At 39.8% G+C, this 22,098-nt stretch overlaps 1 protein-coding gene across 1 annotated transcript; it reads left to right on the top strand.

Moving 5' to 3' along the window:
• The first annotated feature begins 10,108 nt into the window (after positions 1-10,108).
• On the top strand, positions 10,109-20,880 carry LOC128492261 (uncharacterized). The gene is made up of 7 exons (XM_053464755.1): positions 10,109-10,453; positions 11,533-11,672; positions 12,939-13,109; positions 14,405-14,459; positions 14,761-14,863; positions 17,396-17,631; positions 19,634-20,880. The coding sequence occupies exons 2-7, from the start codon at positions 11,547-11,549 to the stop codon at positions 20,128-20,130; spliced, it is 1,188 nt and encodes a 395-aa protein (XP_053320730.1). The 5' UTR covers positions 10,109-10,453; positions 11,533-11,546; the 3' UTR covers positions 20,131-20,880.
• Positions 20,881-22,098: the final 1,218 nt, after the last annotated feature.

Below are 22,098 nucleotides of genomic sequence, written 5' to 3'. Positions count from 1 at the left end.
CTTCAGTGCTGAGTTTGCTTGTGATTTTTCAGTTGATCTACACCTGCAATGGTGTGATTTCATGTGGTGTTTATTTTTAGGGGGTAAGAGAAGTCTAGCACAGTGGAAGAAAGGACAAAGGGCACCGTCTTCGCAGGCTGAGCAAGTCATGTGTATGATGTGCTCATGTGACTCCTTCCCAAAGGGCAGGGAACAAAGCAGTGGGGCATAAAGTGTAGGGACAAGGGGGAGGCAAAACAAGGTTTTGCTTAAGCTGGCAAACTGATGAAATACAATTAAAACAATATTTTTTCGGATACATTTATTTTGTATCCAATTTTGTGATTGTCTTGTTTAAGGTCGCTTATTGATAGTTAAGTATTGCCCGCATGCTTGGGCTAGGGCCACCTGCACCTTTTATAGAAAAGGCAATCGATGTTATTCAAATAAGAAACCAGCACATTAGTTATAAGGCCTTAACATTCCAGTATACTTATTGCATACATACATGTAAAAATTCATAAAATGTAGGGTTTTTAACTGAATGGCTGTTATAGTGTATTTATTTTTAACTCAGGTAACTCAGGCATAAGAAATCCATTGAGATGTACTCAATTAGTGTTACGTAAATTGTTTTGACATATACTCACAAAGGTCCTCAGAACATCTCTCAGTGGAAAACACTTGTGGTGTTTACAAATGTATCCTAATTTGTCACTGAGAGACCTATTAAATTAAATTAAATATTCTAAAACGGGATCAGAAAACACAATGGAAAAGTAACAATTTCATCACCATTTATCAATCTATAAGCAGGGAATAAACACCTAGTATACCAAAATTAATTGGATGATTTTCGAAAGACACAATTACGGGTAAAGAGCACTGGGCTATTGTGTTGCTGCTTCATCAATATGTTTGGAATTGTTGCCTCATCCTAAAATAGTTGTAATAACATATTGATCAAATAACTGCATGGTTGTAAATAACTTCTAACCCTAGATGCACATACATGGTTTGCAGAACATTCTAATAGCAGGATTCCAATGCAATCATTATGAAAAATATGCAAGAAATACCCTGGCTATGCCTTTGGTACCAGCAGATAATAATAATAATAATTATAATTATTATTACCGTATTATAGTTTTAGTGAATTCTAAATATAGTGAATTCTAAATATAGTGAATTCTAATATACCTTAAACCCGTAATATGCAAAATGATAGATGCAAGATGAACAAAGGAGGCCAACCACATATCCCTGATTGCTAAAAGTCACCTCTGAAATAATTCTATGTGTAGTAGGACTGATGGGGAGCCATTTCTATCACCACAAGGAGAAATGTACACGCAAGACTTGCATTATAGATCAGTTTATCAGTATTGAGGAACAATTATCTTATCCCTGTTAAGCATATAAGGGATCATAAATTGAGGATTATTTACTAAAGCAGGCTCTGGCAACAAATTACCAAATAGTTGTGGTTCCAGCTCCGTAAATTCAATATTCATTAAAAAGGCTATTGCTAGTAAATTTATGTGGATAAAGGTCATAACTAGCTCTGCATAATATATTGCTCAAAGGAAGAATAAAAGTTATTCTTGGAGCAAAATGTCACTGGGATTGGCCCTTTATAAAGTAAAGTGAAGTCAGAAGGGAGAAAACTGCAACTCTCCTTCCAACTCCCTCTTTAGTAAATAAACATCATTAAAATGACAAGCACAACCCTCTCTCTTTTTATTCTGTACATCTTTTATTTATTTTATTCTTTTATCTGACAGTTGTGCAGCCCCACACACACATAATGCTGTCCAGCAGCCCTTCACAATCATAATGCTGTCCAGCAGCCCCTCACAATCTACACAACACTTTCTGGAAGAACCCAGCTTGTCTTGACTACGATTTACCCGTTTAATCGTTGCTGAACCCGGCTTGTCCTGACTTTGATTCTGCCTGAGCATCCAGGTACCTGCTTTTGGATCCACTTGGTGCGTCAGATCCCTTTGGAGTGACAATGTGTATGTAGGTGTTGGTGTCGAGCTGCCACAGACCATCATTATTCCCCAGAAATCCTAATTTATTCCAATATCCAAACACAAGTATTACCCAATCACCATATTCATACCCCATCATCATATTCCTCCCCCCATAATTTCCATCACCTACCATCATCACGTTATATTGCACCATAATCATTCCCCTCCATCTTCATGCTCCCTAGCATAACTTTTCATCATCTCTATACCCATCCCTTATTTCCCCATCCCCTTAATACCCTTCCCTTAGCATACCCCCTTCATATTCATATAATATTCAACAATGTGTTTCATTCATTATATTCATATTTTTTAAATATTTAATAAAATTTGATTTAGAAAATCATTTTTTGTTTTTATTTCATTTTATTTGCCAACCTGCCCCCAGTTATGCACATCTGCCCCACGGCTTGCTACTCTGCCCCCAAATATGCCTTATAGCCCCCTTTATGCCACTCTGCCTCCCTGATATGACACTTTCCACCCTAAATGCCACTCTGCCTCCCTGATATGCCACTTTGCCCCCCTTGATATTCCTTATACCCCCTATTTACCACTCTGCCCCCGAATATGCCTTATACCCCTCTATATGCTCCCCATGACTTACCGATGCATCCCTAGACTTCTCCCCTGTGCTCCAGACTTCTTGGTGTCAAGTGGGGCAGGCAGTGGACACGTGCGCGATGAGCATAGACAACCTCTGCTGCAACCTGGGGCTTCCGCCGGGGCTTCTATGACTGAGCACCGGAAGCTCACTGGATCTTAGTCATATAGTCAGACTTCTGTTTGACAAGGGGTATTCTTCAGAGCATTTGATTTGAAAAACCTCATCTTATAATCAAGCAAATATGGTAATACTTTACATAGAGTTGTAACTAGAAACCACAGGGCCCTGGTGTGACAATTGCCCCCAAACCTCACAAGCAATATGTCCCACAGCTCCATCCTTTTCCTCAAACAGTTGTGAGTGCCATCTTTGCCCCAAAACAGCTTGTCTGTGCCATATTTGCCCCAAAAAAGCTTGTCTCGGTCATCTTTCCCCAAAACAGCATCCTTGTGTCATATTTGCCTGAAATAGCTTGCCTGTGCCATCATTGCCTCAAACAGCTTGCCCATCCCATCTTTGCAACCAAACAACCCACCTGTGCCCCCATAGCCCCAAACACCTCTGTGCCATTGTTGCCTCCAAAAAGCCTTGTTAGTGCCCCCAAACAGCTTGTCTATGCCACCTGTTTTCCCAAACATCTTATTAGTGCCAGAAACAAATTGTTTTGCCATCTTTGCCACTAAATAGCTTGTAAGTGCCCCCAAACAGCCTACCTGTTCTATCTTTGCCAAACAGCTTGTTAGTCCCTCCTAAACAGCTTGTCTGTGCCATCTTTGCCCCCAGTTACACATCCATGCTCACACACAAATGCCTACACAAGTGCACATATACATCCATGCTGGCATACACTCATTCTAACATACATTCATACATACTCCCTACCTTGCCAACCTATTCACTCAGTAGCTCCCTCCCTCCCTCTCACACCCCCTTGCCTCATCCACAGCTCTTCTCTGGTGCTCACAGACTGTGCAATCAGCTTTGCTTTTATCATGGGGTCACATCTGCCAGTGTGAGGCTGGAACAACGGTGGAGTCCGATATGCAGGGGCGGAACCTCAGGAAGCGATAGACAGCTAAATGCAACTTAATATAGGGTGGAATGAAGTAGCAGTAGTCAGGAACGTAGCCGAGGTCAGGATAATAGAGAGCAGCGAGGTCAAAATCCGAAACCAGAGTCAGGAAACCAGGAATATCATATTCTCGTTCTCCTACACAATAATTCCTCTCCGCTGGAGAGAGGGTTCAGGAAAAGTAAGCCACTGGATGTAATTGTCCGTCAGATTCTTGCCTTTGAGAAAGTACTGCTCCTACAACGGTATCGGAGGCATCAACCTCCAAGGTATAGGGATTTTGGGGGTCAGGCATCCGGAGGATGGGAGCAGAGATTAATCTGTTTTTAAGGTAGTCAAAAGCCCTTTGTGCCGCTTCAGACCAAACACACTTGGAGTTCTTGGAGGTGAGAGCAGTTATAAGTTGAGCAAATTTGGAAAAGTCTCTGATAAATTTACAATAGTAATTTGCAAATCCGATGAATCTCTGAACTCCTTTCCGGCCTGTAGGTTGAGGCCAGTGAATAATAGCGTCGACTTTCTTTTTATCCATCTGGATGCTAGTAGGGGTAAGGACATAACCCAAAAAATCAATGACTTGCACTTCAAACATACATTTCTCTGGTTTAGCATAAAGTCCATTCTCTCTAAGTCTAGTGAGCACTTGACTGACATGTTCCCTGTGTGTCTCTAGGGATGGCGAAAACACCAGGATGTCATCTAAGTACACTATGACATATTGGTCCAGAATGTCACGAAATATGTCATTGACAATGCGTTGAAAGGTAGCGGGTGTGTTGCATAAACCGAAAGGCATTACAAGATACTCAAAATGGCCATAGCGACATCTGAAGGCTGTCTTCCACTCATCATCTTTGTGTACTCTCACCAGATTATAAAATCCCTTTAAGCCTATTTTGGTGAATATCTTGGCTCCGCGTACATGCTCCAACAGTTCGGGAATGAGTGGAAGAGGGTATATGTTTTTTACAGTAATATTGTTTAACTCCCGGTAACCAACACAGGGTCGAAGTCCGCCGTCCTTCTTATGGACAAAAAAGATTCCGGCCCCTGCTGGGGATGTAGAAGGTCTAATGAACCCCTTGGTGAGATTTTCGTCAATATTGTCTTTCAATGCTGCAAGTTCAGGTTTGGATAACGGGTATATGCGACCGAAAGGGATGGCAGATCCTGGGTATAGTTCAATTTGACAATCATATGATCAAAAAAAAGGGAGTTTGTCTGCCCCTCTCTTCTCAAAAACGTCTTTAAAGTGAGCATAAGGTGGAGGTATCTCTCGGGATGAGTTGGACAGGAGAGAGACATATACCGTCATCCTCTTCAGACAATCTTGAATGCAGTGGGTGGATCCGAAACGAAAAATCCCGGTCTCCCAATTGATAGAAGGATTATGAGTTCTCAGGCATGGAAGACCCAGATTAACCGGAGATATGGGGCAGTTCATAATGTCAAATCGAATGTTCTCCGAATGTCTATCCCCAATTTTAAGTAGCAGAGTAGTGGTTTCTCGAATAATGGGCCCAGTCTTCAGAGGGCTACCGTCAACCAGCTGTATGGCCATAGGGTTCTTCTTACGACGAGTGGGGATGGAGAGTGACCGTGCCAAATCAAAGTCTAGAAAGTTGCCACTAGCCCCGAAGTCCACCATAGCAGAGAGGTTGATGATACCTCTACTCCACTGTAAGGATACAAAGATGAGCTGCAAAGCTAGACATTTTTCTAGTAGATACTTGCAGATGGAGGACAGATTCCTTACCCTTATGGAAACAGGCGCGTGCTCTGCAGTCCTGGAAGGAATGGCCAGCTCTGCCGCAATATAGGCAGAGCCCCAACGAGCTACGTCGTTCTCTTTCTGGGGACAAGGGTTCGCGGACTGTGCCTATTTGCATAGGTTCCTCAGGTGGAAGCGAGGTGTTTGAAGTGGAAGGTGAGGCAGGCGACCAGACAGAGGGTGAGGATTGACGTTCGAGTCTTCTCTTTCTGAGTCTTCTCTTTCTGGGTGGATAACTTGATAAAATCCTCTAGACCGGTAGGGATGGAGAAGTTCATCTTTCACTAGTTCAGAGAGGCCCCAGCGAAATTGGTCGTGGAGGGCTGGCTCATTCCATGAAGATTCAAGAGCCAGGCGTCTGAAATCGGGAATGTAATCCTCAATAGGACGTCTACTTTGCTTGAGGGCTCTCAGAGAGGTGATAGCCGAAGATGTCCTGAAGGGATCATCGTACATAGAATCCAGAGCCTGACGGAAAGAAGCCCATGAGTCCAGCAGCGGACTGTGACTGTGGAGGAGATGATGAGCCCATGCTTGTGGTTCGTCAGAGAGGAGAGAAATAACGGTATGGACCCTTATGTAGTCGGAGGTGTAGGTTCTGGGCTTTAAATTAAAGAGTATTTGGCAGGAAGTAATGAAAGTTCGGTACTTTTTACGGTCACCCGTGAATCGTTCCGGGAGAGGACATTGAGGTTCAATGTCCGAGGCACCCTCCATGATAGGGGGTTGAGGAGCCACGGCTGGGTCTGCAGGAGCGGCATGAGGTACTTGAAGAAGTTGCACCTGCTGCCTAAGCTGGTTTTGACTTGCCTTGTTCTTAGAGAGACTGATTCATGGAAGCCATTTGTTGGCTTAGAGTAGCGATGATGTCAGTCAAGCCTAGGAGATTTAATAAACACACAGGAAGCTCAATAGGAAATCAATCACTGAGCACAGTAGATTTTAAACTTGCCGCCTGGGGGAAGCCTCGCCCCCAACCATGACGTCATCCGTGCGCATACCCCGGCATCTCCATTCGGGGACGCATAAAGTTTGTTGAGGGCGCACGCGCCCGCCTAGTGGCAGGCATGCTGGCAGAGGAGGAAGAGGCTGTAGACGCGTCGTGGGATTCAGTACCCACGGGCATCGGGTACTTGGGTGAGTAGCTTCGTCGGGTCCGGAGTTGCAGACCCTGACAGCCAGTTAGCACCGTATATGATGTGCAGCGCTGACTGGCAGACACTCAGTGACTCCCACGATGAACGCTAGGCTGATCGCTTTATGCTTGTGCCTATGGCCACCAATGCAGCTGAAGAAAATCTATTTTGCTCTAGCTTCATTGGTGTCTGCGGCAGTGGGCACACGTATAGTAAGATGGTCGGCGACAAGACCGGCTCCAGTGGAGGCGGCCAGTCCGGCCCAGGGTCCAGACACATATCATGAATGATCAATGGGAGTGCCGTAATCTTTCATTGCCTCTTTTTTTTACTCTCTCCTCTGTTTTTGCTGCATGGACAGAGATACAGCAGCTACACCTCCTTTGACATATACCTTTAACCCTTTCAGTGCACGGCCTCCCTTTCAGTGTAGCAGTAGCATGCCCTGTCTCTCTTTCAGCATCTGGTTCCTACTGAAAAAATGTGCATACTATAAAGCAACTAGCAGGGTCAACTGTCAGTCTCACCCATCAGTCACACCGAGTACATAATTCACCTCCACAAGGGACTCCCTAATTTCAAGAGGGGTTAATGCTAATCTGTCAAGGCTGAAGAGCTGTAAACTAAACTGAGTGTAGTTCCTGTAACCTGCTTTTGTTATTCATTTGTTCTTTATAAGATATGTTAGACGTGCCTGCACTTACTCTGTACTGCAGGAAGCTCCCATGAGATGGTGCTAATTTACTCTAGATTATTTTATAAACGCAAGTATTTGTTTCCAGATAACATTAGGATACAACTTCTACAAACTTTTCATATCCTTACCTCTATCTCACGCTTGAAAATCAACAGCACTATGATTGGACATTCTCTTTAAGCCCACACAACATGACAGACAATTCCCACAGTGACAATGGTATCATATATTTGATAGGTGCCCTCTCGCCTGTCAACCTTGCTGAAATAAAATAACCAATGGTAAAAAAAAAACCACAAATACAGACATATTTATAAAAATAGATTTATATGTAATTTACAAAACATAGGCAGATGAACTTCTGTGGACTAAAACTGTCATAACCTTCAGTCAGAATGATTCAAACTGTCATATAAGTTGATACACAACTAGCAACTAGGCTTAGCTTGTACTGAAATGTATAGGTTTCCCTGCCTAAGGTGTAAATTGTTAATATGCTGTCATCTAAGTATTACTCACACAAATATATGGCCTGGCTTCCTTAAGAGGAAAAATATATCCAGACCCCAAGATTAAAAAGGCATAATAATCTAGAAAAAAAATCAGATATTGTTTGCAGTAAGAAATGGAGCCCATTATATATTGTTTACATAGCATTGTAAGGCACTTCTCAAGCTTCCAATAAATTCATCATATCATCACCCTCCTACTGTAACCACACCTTTGGTGTAGGTGAAATGTCAGTAAGAACTTCTTTAAACAAAGGTTTTGTATTTTCCTTGAGACAAACAGGGCTGATGACAGTGAGGACAACATACCTTCAACTGAAGCACAAGCAAGTAGTTTTATTCATCATTTCATTATTTGAAGATCCATGTAAACTGTAGTGATGTATTTTATGGAAAATTGTGTTTTTTATGTTCATTCATACTAAGTCTGTGTATTCAGATAACCATGTACCCTTTTTAACAGTTATCAGAAACTGGATTGCTACGTGTTTGTGCCCATTGTGTTTTTTTTTAAATAGACAATCTCGGACATTCTTCTAAAAAGCAATACATTTTGTAGATTATGAATAGTTTATCAAATTTCACCCCGGGTTATGTGTAATCCTCCAATCGGGTGAGAGGACATTACCGAAAGTGTCTCCATTTCACCCTAAGGAGAACTTTCGCCAAAGTTGCAGTGCTTTCTGTGATGCCCGGCTGAAGGATTGGGCGAAAGGGCATTACTTGCGCCAGCTTATGTCTGTGGAGATGCGGACGAAGATAGAAGAGAGAGAGTGAACGAGAATGAGAGCCAAATGGCCAATGGATTTATTTATCAGTTTATGGCATTTATCAAAGCTTTGCATTCTAATAATAGGCAGCACCATGAGTGGGGGAACCTTATAAGCATGTAGAAGATAGATGCATAGACGTGTGTTGTTATTTGTGGTTATGGTAAGTCACATAAGTTTTTATTTTAATAGCATAGAATAGTATAAACATATATTGTGTTCTCATCTTTGCCTTAAATCCTATATTTGCACTTAAATCCATAGGTTCTTCAAAATATTTTCAATAAACACTTTGTCAATTAAAGCATTGCCTAAACTACCCTAATATGGAATGGTTACATAAAGATGAGTCAAAATAATTAATACTCTGCAAATATGCCCCATATATGGGTTACAGGGAGATTGTTTTGCTCTGTCAATAGAGGCCATGTTAAAACAAAAGTTTCCACTATATTTGATTTTATAATATAGGAATAAAGCAAAACTTATTAGGAACACAAAGTTTCCTGTATTACCTAGCTCATTGGGCACATATTATAGCTTTTTAATGCCCTAAATCTTAAAGAGAATAAGATGAAGATTTAAATGAGCGAAACGCGTAGGGTTTTTATTGTAGCAACATTTTATTTGATTTTACTTCTTGTAATCACTTTTATGCTAAATTAAAATAAAAATTGCCTGTATCGAGGATACAGTCCTCTTTCTTACATCAAGCCTCTGGTGCCTACACATTTGAGATATCCGTGTGACACTGTGTATTATTTACATTTAATTATCTACCGATAAGCTAAGAAAAAGCATATGTGTTGTGGTTTTGACTGTGGACAGAGAAATAACCAAGGCACATAAAAAATAGAAATATACAAAACTGACTATATTAAATCACTTCATATCGCATACGGGTAGTGAAGGAGAAGATGACCCTGGCTTTGTAACACTATTAGAGTCCATTGTTCAAATTACTGTAGTGAAGTACACATTTTTTTAAATAAAAACCATTTATTATTGTATGATTTGCTAAGTTAATTAACATCCATTTATTGAACTTGAGCCGCCCTCAATGAGTTAACACTGTAAATTTTCACTCTAACATACATGCACCCGTATAGTTACTTTATTACTGCACTGTCTCATTCCTATGTGTCATAATATCATAAAACTGCCCTATATATGTTTTTTTTTCCTTTAAGGGTAAAATCTGTAGTGAACATTTTATGATGGGTGGATTCTTTGCTAAGAAATAAAACCCATTAACTAAAGGGTTTTAAGATGAATTTCCAGTATTTTTGCTGATATTGAATTAATCCATTACATTGGCACAGTAGAACAAGTAAACTCAAATGTAACGAGCATAAGTCTCTTTATATGAGAAAAGTCACAGGTTTACGCTGTTTCTCATAGAATTTGGTTAAAGTTTACCAAGTTATTTTTACTTGACTTTCAGTAAAAGGCATATGCAGTAAATTTCTATAGTTCATAATTCCAATTGTTGGATCTTGAAGGAAAAAAAGGTTTTGTTGCCACAGTTTAGAATGCATTTCTCAAACTGAAGGAAAACGTAAACTTCCATTTTCATAAGTTTATTTCTTAATTTTTACCTATGAATTTTGGTGACGTAAACAGTATACTAGCATTTTGTATAGCCTGACAATGCAGTTAAACATGGCAAAGTCACATTTTGTTGGGTTTGCTATGTGCATAAAAACTATTGTTAGAATGTACAATACACATGCAAACTGACACAACCTGTTCTAACATTCAAAGTTCTTCCTCCTTTAACTTCTGACAAAACTGGTTTGGCCGCCCCACATATCCTCAGACATACTTCAGAGTTATATCCTAGAAGCGGAGAGCTTTCATAGAGGTCTTCATGGTATGATATTCATTTAATTACACAAATTTATCTTTGTGCATTGCATGTGGTAATGTGTGGGTTTTAAATGACTTCACAGGTGTTTATATACTTTCTATAATATATCATAATATACATTTAATTAGATCTATACCATTAAATACTATTTATTTTTTATAATACTATTGTGTTTTTTAACAAAAAGCATGACTTGTAATATTGATGATTTGTATTTAGATGAGTTCTCTTTTCTGGAATATTATTACTCTAATTGCAAAGAACTATATAGATTGCTGTATATATTATTGTTATAACATAAAACAAACTGTATGAAAAGAGAGCCCAAAAATAGTCCGAAAGTGCCTCTGTTTCAGAGGTTAAAATTGATCACCTGCTGCCTAATTCCTCCTCGATTCCCTATTAAAACTGTAAACTTACAAAAACAGGGTCATCATCTCCTTCTGTACCTGTATGCCTTAAGTGTATTTATTGTATTGTCAATATTGTACTCCAAGGCACCCCAGATGGCTAACTAGGGCAAAGTGGCCCAAAGGGATCCACACATGGGTGATAATGTGCAGGAACAATTATATTGCCAGACCAAAGCCACCAGGGTATTAAACCGTGTCCTGGCATATCAGGTTTGCTAAATCAGTAGCTACAACTGGCTGAACTTGGCAGCAACACCTCAACTTTGCAATTGAATATGTAGTCAGTGTCAAATATATAAAAAGTATTTGAGTACAACAGGAATTCAAGCAATGATTGAAATGAAAAAAAAAAAGAATACATTTTATCTCAGCTATTTAATCTGGGCCTATATATGTTTTTCACTTTCCCCATAGCAGTGTAGTTAATGATTGCTTTGAATTACAACCATTTATGCCACAATTTTAAGGGTAGTAGACAATTACACTGATGCAGTCTCAGCACATACAGTATACATAATATGAGATACATAGCTTCAGAGAATCCAGTGAACTCCAGTGACAGCGTTGGGTACAACATGCTCCCGGAAGTTATACTATTTTAAGTTAAGTTCATTTTATGGTTGTTAGTTTTATATATAACCTTTATTTTGTTGTTGTTTTTTTCCACAGCAACTCTTTCTAATATGACTCTAACGGCCACTGATTACACATTGAAATCTGTGCATTTACTACTAGTGATTCTTGTAACACTTTTAGTAATATTAGGGTATAGTTACCTAAATGAAACATCTCAAAGGATAAAGTTACAGGTAATATATTTTCTTGCACTTCTTTTCATATGCTGTACTGACTGTGCTAATGTTCAAAATGTATCTGTTTTTGCTTTAATGCTTAGTTGAGGACAATATTTAGCTGTTAGAGGAACACTGTCTCTTCATATGTTCTTCCAAATAAATCTACACATAATGCTAACCAAACCGCTATCAAATAATAGACCTTTAGTTAAAAAAACAATACTTTTGCATTCCATTTCCAACTTCTCCCTTGGGTCCACACAGCAAAACCATGCTTTCTTATTAGTTACCACTATAAGAAATACACCGGGTTATTGTATCGAATATAGAATTAATTATAACAATAAGGTTTTTTCGCATCTGTTTTCACCAAGTGCAAGTTTCCATTACTGTCCTTCACGTGTAATCATGCATACTGCCTACTGAGGGGAGATTACAAGGTTCGAGCTCCAACGAAGAACAGGCGAAACAAAGAGTATCTCAAGAAACCAAGGGTTAAGGCGAACTGAATAGTCAGGATAGTCGGGTCGGTACACGTAGCAGGGTGTCATACAAACCAAGGGTCCATACACAAGTCGGGTAGTCAGACAAGCCAAACTAGTATAAGTGGAGAGCAGACAGAAGCACAAAATCAACAAGCAAAGGGTTGGTCAGGCAGGGAGAGTCTAAACATGAAGATCAGTAACTCTGGATACAGCACATAGCAAAGGACCACAACAGTGTACCAGCAGTGAGCATTTCCAGATTTTGAAAGCTAGTGCCGGCTCTGGCCCCGCCCCCAACCTCTATCATAGTCGCACCTCCAACCATCCATCAGAGCCGCGCCTCTGGCTGCGCCCCTTTGTTCTTACTACTGGAGCCCACAGGGTGCTGAGGACGGGTACATAATTCCAGGGGGTCAGCGGGCGGTCCCCCGACTGCCGGAAGCAGGGACCCAAAGGGAAACCCCAGGTACCCGGCACCAGAGGAACGCTGCCTGTGCGCCAGTAACGGGACCAGGTGATGTGACAACTAGTTTTGTTATGGAGTATTTACATTCGGAGTGGGTTATAGGGAATGGCTATTATTACTCCTTATGTTACTGACTCTGTTGTAACAGCGGTACAGAATCTACTGGTGCTAGTTAAACAAATGTAATATATATGACAAAGTGATCTGTGTTAGCTTATCAGGGAGAGTTCCAAAGTATACTTAAATTAAAATGTAAAAAACAAACCTAGCATTTCATCTCATGGATATACCCTAGACATTATCCTAATACAAAATCCATTATTTTTTCAGCAAGAGGTTATAATCCTGGAAAGACAGTTTCAGTCTGTAACAAGTGATAGATTGGCTATGCAAAAATATTTGAAAGCACAACTGGATCAAAAAGCAAGTGAGATGAGTAAACGCCAAAAAATTCATGATTTCCAAGCAGAGCAACAAAGTGCAAATTTCATGACTGAGAAGGTAAATCCATATAGTTCTTAAATATAAATATATGTTTTATTATTTCATTCACAGATATTGGTATTAATATGTAACTAACAGTAATTATTAACATTGTATCAAGTACAATTTCTTTTAACGTTACATAAACCAGGATCACACTTTAGCAGTGGAAAGGCGGCTCACGGCTGCCTGCCTCCCATCAAGTTACCGCGAGCCGCGGCCGCGCTTCTAATGAATGATCACGGCTGCAGACTGGGCAGCTTCCGGCGCTCCCTCCAAGTAGGCGCGAGCCTACTTTGCCTATAAATGGTGCCGGCCCTGCTCCTCTCAGACCTTCAGGTGCACTGATTGAAGGGGAAAACCTGACATAGGCAGGCGTGACCGACGATAAACTGTGTTAAACTGTTTACTTGTTTAACTAAAGACTGATGGGCAATAGTATTACAGTTTTTACAGTGACATAGAAATATCACCAATCACTATTGTAAGGTCTACATGGTAGCCTTATCCACTCAGATTCCCCCATAGATTATAGCAGACGATCGCGGCATTATTATAATGGCTAAACAGATTAATGTTGAGCCTGTGCTAGGGTTTTTATTTTTACAGCAAAATACGTGTCACAGCCACTAGGTTCGTGGAGCTCAGACACATGCATATGCAGCAGAGTAGTTAAAGACAGATCAAGGTCAAACCAGGAGATCATATGGCTGGTAAGCAGAATCAGCATCCAAATATTCAGGTCAGGGGCAATTAAAGGTCAAACCAGGTGATCAGATGTCAGCCACCTAGAAGCTTTATCAAGAGTTAGGGAGGGTCAGAACCAGGAATCAGAATCAGGAACAGATCCGAAGAAGGGACAAAGGAGCAAACCAAGTCAGCAACCGGTATTAGGCTGTAGGAATTGGAGCAATACAGGGTGTGCAGGCTACCTGAGGACATAATGAGTGCACCTGGAGAAATTTTATATCTGAGCTAAATATGCTCCACCCATGGGAAGCTTTTGCCCTAGGATAAATCCAAATTGTTTGTATGGGAAATGAGTAAGGAGAAGCTGGAAGGGTACATAATAGAATTTAGCAAAATGACGATTTGTTTAATGAATGAGAAAAACTCATCTGTCAATAAAAATAAAGATGTGAATTATAGTTTATATTAGTTCCACTATCTGCTCGTTTCTCTTTGAGGTCTGTGATTATCTAATTCATTGGTATGTCTATATCAGAAAGAGAAATTTTGAAATAAACTTGCTATACATTTATTTTTAATTTTGTCATTGAAAATTAAATCAAAGGTTTTTTTTTCTTGTTTAGAACGAACTGGTAGCTACAATTTCATCAAAAGATAGAATAATTGAGGATCTGAAAGGTAAATATCCAATGGTCAGTATGTATTTCTAAAACTATATGATGTTACACCTACACAGTCCAAAGTCAAAGGTATTCAAATCTCATATTACATTCACTCGTTAAATTTTTTACAGAGTTGTTTTGCCTGGGCAACTCATTTTAAAAAAAAACGCCCAGTTTTTTTTAGTGCAATGAAAATGTGCTATGAAAGCCAAGCAGAGCTAAAAACAAAAAAACCCTATATTATCTTTCAAGTTCACCTTTCTCCTCATCTACTCTCTTTTTAATGAAGAGTGCCCTTGTGTTTTGTGTTGTTACAGATCAACTAATGATTGAAAAGGAACACTTTGAAAAACTCCAGTCAGAAATGCAACAATTTAAAAATAACCAATCTAGATTGCTGGAAAAAATCTCCATCCAGTCGTAAGTTGTGAAACTGTATTTATTTGTGTGTGTGTGTGTGTGTGTATATATATGTATTTGTGGAAATCGGAAGATGTGACATCAACCAGACTTCAATAAAAGTTTATTCAGGATACAAGCAGCTGCAGGGAGGCAGGTTTGACAGATTTACAAAATCACACTATATATAGAGAGATAAAAATATATAGATATATATTTGACTCCTGCATTTTGATTCCTACCAATTGCAAATCTACAAAGTTTTGGCAAATTCAGCGATTCATACGAAGGCACAAAACCAAGGCCAGACCCCCAAGCAAAAAACTTTGAATTTTCATCCAAAATTAGTTGGCCCTTTTACTCGCACTCACTCACACACGCTCTCCCATGCTCATTCTGGTTCACTCTAACACTCTCTAAACGAAAATGAATAGGCTGAAAACAAAAGATTTATCCAAATTGCTTTTGGTCCATTTTCACATGTCTAATAATTGTTTTCAGCTACAATAGTCATTTACAACATTAACAATGTCTACACTGTATTTCTGATCCATTTGATGTTATTTTAATGACAAAAACATGTCTAAATGACTGCAAACGTTTGAACAGTAGTGTATGAATGTGTGTGTATACAAATGTAAGACCGAGAGTGGCATAATCTTCACTTAAAGATAACCAGCTTGTGGCTTTAAATCTTACACCCCAATGAAGAGGACAAGGATGCCACAAATGGGCCATTCTTTCAACCCCCCATCCCACTAGAAAATGGATGGGGGTGAGGCATTCCTTTGGGACTGTGTCTCCCATATGGTAATTATAATGTTTTTAACCTCCACTATCTACCTGCTTGGAGGTTGAGCTGGGGCAGGGTATACTTGGTGACTTACTATACCTTGCTTAGGTTGAATTAGTTATATCACATCCAACCACACACAGAATAGCAGAATAAAGTAGGGATTTTCTGACCCCTCAACATGCATATACAGTTGTGTGAAAAGGAAAGTACACCCTCTTTGAATTCTATGGTTTTATATATTAGGACGTAAGAACAATCATCTGTTTCTTAGAAGGTCTAAAAATTAGATAAATACAACCTCAGATGAACAACAACAACACGACACTGTGTCAACAAAAATAAAGCCAGAATGGGGCCATGTGTGTAAAACTATGTACACCTTATGATTCAATAGCTTGTAGAACCATCAGCAATGACTCAAACTTGAATAACTTGATCATCTTCTGAATGTCAGTCTCTCACATTGTTGTAAAGGAATTTTGGCCCATTCTTCTTTACAACATTGCTTCAGTTAATTGAGGTTTGCAGGTTTTTGTTTATGCACAGCTCTCTTAAAGTCCCGCCACAGCATTTCAATTGGCTTGAGGTCTGGACTTTGACATTGCAACACCTTAACATATGCAAAAGAAATTCTGTTTCCTGTTTCGGACAAAAATCGAGGGGCATTTTAAATTTGGAAACAAAATTCTGAATGTCTTCCTACATTCTCTGCCGACCACTTCTTCCATGTCTTCTTCTTGTTCTGCAGCTTCTTGTTCTCCTCTCATCTCTCTCCTTTCTCTTCTCTTCTCTTCTTTCTTCATCTTCGCGGACATAACCTCCCGGCAAACTTCAGCCAAAATGGTTGAGCTTCTGATGATGTCCTCTCCCTAAACCAACAATCGGGGGAGAGGACATCACTAGAACCTCCACCATTTTGGCAGGTTTACATAGGGTTATCTTAGGGCAAAATGGTGGAGCTCTGCCATTTTGACAGAAGTTCCCCGAGAGGTCATGTCCCCAGAGATTCGGGGACGAAGAAAGAAGAGAGAGAAAAAGAGAAGAACGAGAAGATGTGAGACACGGAAGTGGATGTGGTCGGCGGAGAAGGTAGGGAGACATTCTGAGAGTGAAAGAGCCCACGCATTTCAGACAAAATATTTGAGCTTTTTGCTTTGATTTCAATGTTTCGTGGGGTATCTGGCATAGTTTTCAGAGACTTGACAAAATTGGCTAATTTTGTTAAATTTGTAATCTGGATGAATACGCTAATAAAGACATTGTTTGAAAGTAGCATGATTTGTGGAGACTTATTTAACAATCTTCATCAAAGCTGTAATGTTCTGAGGTTCTGTGCAACTTGTCATTTATTTGATGTTTTTAATCATTGTATTTGATTCCTTTTATTTAAATTGTAAGCAAATGTTTTGTCCATTTCAAGTGGACCTTGACAGTGGACCTTATTTAACTGTATATATTGAATGTATATGGTAGTAACTATCTGGAATTAATGTATTATATAACCATATATATTGAGTGGTGCACTGGTAAGCTGTTTGGGCACTGTGGAAAATGGGTGACATTTTGCTTGGTGAAGTAAAGAGATGGAGTGGTTGCCATAGAAAATGGATGTGGTTAGAAGTGTTATGTCTGTTAAGAGGAGGAATTAGAAATATAGCCACACCTACCTGGGGATGCCAAACAAATTCAACCTTAGGCTTGACCATCCTTCTACAGCTGTCACTTTTGCTAAACCTGCTATTTTTATTTCTCTAAAGGACTCAATGTATGAATGTCATCAGTATGATGAAGGAGCTCTGTTTTGAAAGAAAGAGAATAAAAATAGGAAATGTGTCAAACTCCCTGGAAAAAAAAGAAATTACAACAGCCTCACCTTCTACAGCAAAGCAAATTCAAGACATAACCATGAACCCACATTCCACAAATATTTATAATGCCACTCAGCAGCTGAACTTAACCCAAGAAAGGATCAACAACTTAATCCAAAATAACGGTAATGGCTTTACATAAATATACAGTATATATTATGATAGGCTATAGTTTGCTGAAACAAAATAAATCTTACCACTAGACTGTTGAATCCAGGCTTCCCTTTCAGTTTTAAAAGAAATGGACAACAAATGCATTATAGGTTTATGAAGAAAATTTTGTAAGAATATATATCAGTCAGATTTGGTGTTTAGAATGGATTTTATTCCCTTGCACTTCTAGGTATACCAACCATAAAAAATGTATGCATTACATTTTTGAGTGCAATTTTTGGAAGCAAATACCGTATTGGCTCGGATATAGGCCGCCCCCGTATATAGGCCGCACCCTAAAAGTTTGGTGCTTTTTTAAAGAAAAAGTTTTTTTTCTTTAAAAAAGCACCAAAAAAAAACATGCTGCCACTCTGTCCCCCCCTCCGAGATATGCTACCACTGTCCTCCTCCCACCCCGAGATATGCTGCCACTGTCCTCCCTCCCCGAGATATGCTACCACTGCCCCCCCCCGATATGCTGCCACTGTCCTCCCTCCCCGAGATATGCTACCACTGTCCTCCCCCCCGATATGCTACCACTGTCCTCCTCCCCCCCCGATATGCTACCACTGTCCCCCCCCCCGATATGCTACCACTGTCCTCCCCCCCCGATATGCTACCACTGTCCTCCCCCCCCCGATATGCTACCACTGCCCCCCCCCGATATGCTACCACTGTCCTCCTCTGCCCCCCCTCCTCGACTTACCGGAGCAGACTCCCGGGTGTCTTGCGGGGCCGGCGAGGGACATCTACGCAATACGCGTATGCAACTTCCGGTACCGGTACCGGAAGTTGCATACGCGTATTGCGTAGATGTCTCCCGCCGGCCCCGCAAGACACCCGGGAGTCTGCTCCGGTAAGTCGGGGGTGGGCAGAGGTAAAACGCTTAGACAACCTCCCGTGCCGGCACCCCCCCCATGGGAAGTGCTGGCAGGGGAGGCTGTCTGAGTGTATCGGGGAGTAGGATACGGGTCCCCTGCACCGCTGCGGGGGATCTGTATCCTAACCCCGCTGCCTGCCCGGCGCCCGGGACTGCATGTCCCGGGCGTCGGGCGCTAGACCCCGAATATAGGCCGCACCCCCACTTTAAAAACTTAAAGTGGGGGAAAAAAGTGCGGCCTATATTCGAGCCAATACGGTATAAATAAAAAAAATACTGTCTATAGCCCCACCTGGTGATTAGCAGTAGTAATTTCGGTATCTCAATAAAGGAGAAAATTAAAAATGGAAAAAAGTATTTCATTATTATTTATTAAATTATAGTTAATAAAAAAAAAAGCTATAATGGTCCACATCACTGAACAACACGCAAAAATTGCATTACTAGTAGTACATCATAATACAATTGGGACATACAGAACCAACAGGTTAAGAGGTCCCTGCTCCAAAAAGTTCACAATCCTTTAATAATCGTAATGCAAAATCTTTGCTGCACACAGGAAGCATCAACGAGCAGTGGGTTATTAGGTAGGGTGAAAATGATTTAGTACAGGAGGATCTGTAAACTTAATCTTTCTAAAACTGAACTTGTTATCTTCCCTCCTTCCATCTCCACCCCAGTACCTGAATTCTCTATCACCATTAACAACATTACTATCTGCCCCACTAACCAGGCCCGATGCCTTGGGGTCAACTCAAACCTCTCCTTCATCCCTCACATTCAGTCCCTCTCCAGACTCTGCCACCCATTCCTCACCTAATAATCCACAAAAGCTCTGGTTTTAGTCACTTGTCATTTTCCATCTTGACCATTGCAACACTCTTCTCCTTGGCATTCCACTGCTTCAATTCTCTTCTCTGCAGTCTATCCCAAATGCTCTGTGAAATCCTCCACTGGCACTCTATTACCTTAAGAATTCAATTCAATTCAATTCAATATATATATATATACACATACATACATACATACATACACACACACACAATATATATGAAATATAATTATTTTGTTAAAATCTTATTCTTTGTTTCTAGGTGAAAATAAATATGTTTCCACCGTTGCTCAGTTTGGCACTAGTGCAGATATGTCTTTGTCACTTGGAAATAGAAGTCAAGAAATCTACCGGATTTTCAAGAAGGAACTACAGTTCTTAAAGAGAGAAACTGACAAAACAAAGAAAGCTGAGAAAGAGAGTGTACAAAAAATAAGAGAAACATTGGCAAACAAAGACTATGCTACAAATGCACTCATGGAAAAAATACACATTACTGAAAAAACAACACAAAAGATAGAAAACTATGAGACACCAGGGGTAGAAGCTAACAATGAAGTGCTCAATGAGCAGGAAGATCAAATGGAAGAAGATACAGTCACAGATAAAATGAATGGTGCAGAAGAGAACAGATCATTAAAGAGAGAAATTGATGACTTTCATAACGTAGAAGACAATAAATGGGTTGGAAGAATTGAAAAGGAAAAAAGTGATGTAACAATGGATGAAACACACGGTCCAGGAAAGAATATAAAATAATATTTAAGTCAGAAGTTGATATTTTGGAGGTAAAAGACAATAATAAATGGGTTAGTGCACAGGAAATAAGAAAAGAGTACAACCACAGAGAAAATTAATGGAATAACAAAGGAGGAAATAATGATGCCAGAAATAAATATCCCAGAGGTAGACAACAACAATGAATTGTTTGGTGGGACAAAATACATGACATAAAGCACATAAAAGGCCATAAAATTATTATAAGGACAGGGGAAAGTATACAGACAAATTCAAAATAATGAAAATTCTTAAAGCCTACAGGAAAAAGAAAAGGTCAATAACACCAAATCAAAAAAATAAACCATTGATCAAGAAAAAAAAAGTTACATTTGGATTCAAGAACAACACAGAAACCTAAAGTGTATACATTTGTACTTAGACAATAAAGAAAAGGTTGACTATGTAAAAGTTATGAACAGAAGATAAGGTTCATGACAAAAACACAATTTTCAGTCTTTCTAAAGAATACATTTTCTGAAAAGGGGATAGAAATGAAACACCACTAATATAACAGGCTGAAAAAGAAACAGAAGACATGCCAGCAAATAGGACACTTAAGGAATTACACAATTAAGGAACTTGTACTGGTACTGGCATGTAACAATCATGGCATGTAACAATCATGGTCGCAGGGGCAAAATGTAGGGTTTTCAACAAACATTGAATTGTGATTTTGAAATTCATATTGACATGTAAAACCAAAAGGCAAATAACAAAGGCTTTCATGTTCATATGGTTTTGAAACAGCAATATGCTACTTGTAGTTATAGCTTGCAAATAAACATAAAAACATTGTTTATCTCTAAACTTAGGACAAATAGAATATATTTTGTCATTAGCTTTTGGTACACAAAATGGGAGAGGAGAAAAGTACAGCTAAACACAAGCACTGCAAAAGTGTTAAAACAGCCTTGGTCGCAAAGGGTACAAACATTTTTGAAAAATGGCGTGGTCCTTAAGGGGTTAACAGCAGTTGCATGCATCATCATGTAGCCCTCAAGTGTTAATTGCAGGGCTGTTCTTTTCAGTTTTCATTGTACATTGTACAATCCTCTCATGAAACTTTATATCTGTTTCCTCCTACTACCCTCCTCCTTCCAGATTTAACCCCTTGACGTCAAAGCCATGTACGGGCTTGCGGTGCAATGCAATAATGACAAATGTACATGTACGGGCTGCTGTTAAACAGCTTCATCGCCGCTGCATTTTTCGCCTCGATCGGCGGCTTTGCAGCATCCACGGAAGCCTCACAAGTGAGGTTGACCGTGGTTCTGGGGACGAAAGCCCTCCCCACAAAAACTAAAGTAGCTAAGGAAGCGATCAGCAATCGCTTCCTAAGCTTAATCGGTGTTGCTGACATGCCTCGATATCGAGGCATGTAGCAACACAACCCCCCTACCCCGATTGCCCTGTGATTGCTCCGAAGAGCAACCACAAGCACCATCATGTAGTTTTTTATGAGCAAGTCCTACAATTTGCGCTATATCTTCACAAAAATTCCAGCATGAAAAGAGTTTAAATATTGGTATTATAAATGCCCATAGAGTGCGTAGTTTTAAAAAAAAAATGATTATTTGATGGGGTAAATTGAATTGGCCAGCTTCAAAGATGTCCCAAATATGGGACATGGGCACAGACTGACCAGATGTCTAAATGGCAAAAAAATACACACCTCACAAAGGTGGCCATGCATGTGGGGTATCATTGCGCTCAGGATATGTTGCTGAACACATATTAGGGTGTTGTTTGGCAGTGACATATACCAGTGCACAGTGCATGGAAAGGGTTAACATACCAGCATTTCAATATACACTCAATATACTACGAGTAAGAAGCAGTATTGTCATTAAGGGGTTAACAAAAAAATCACCATATTTTATATTTTTTTATACGAAATTAGATAATAAAATAATGGTATCTAAAGAAAGCCCTGCTTGTCCTGAAAAA

Source organism: Spea bombifrons, chromosome 4 (assembly GCF_027358695.1).
Source record: "Spea bombifrons isolate aSpeBom1 chromosome 4, aSpeBom1.2.pri, whole genome shotgun sequence".
NCBI lineage: Eukaryota > Metazoa > Chordata > Amphibia > Anura > Pelobatidae > Spea > Spea bombifrons.
The sequence above is the reverse complement of the archived record's forward strand: the minus strand, read 5'-3'. Positions and strand labels throughout refer to the sequence as shown.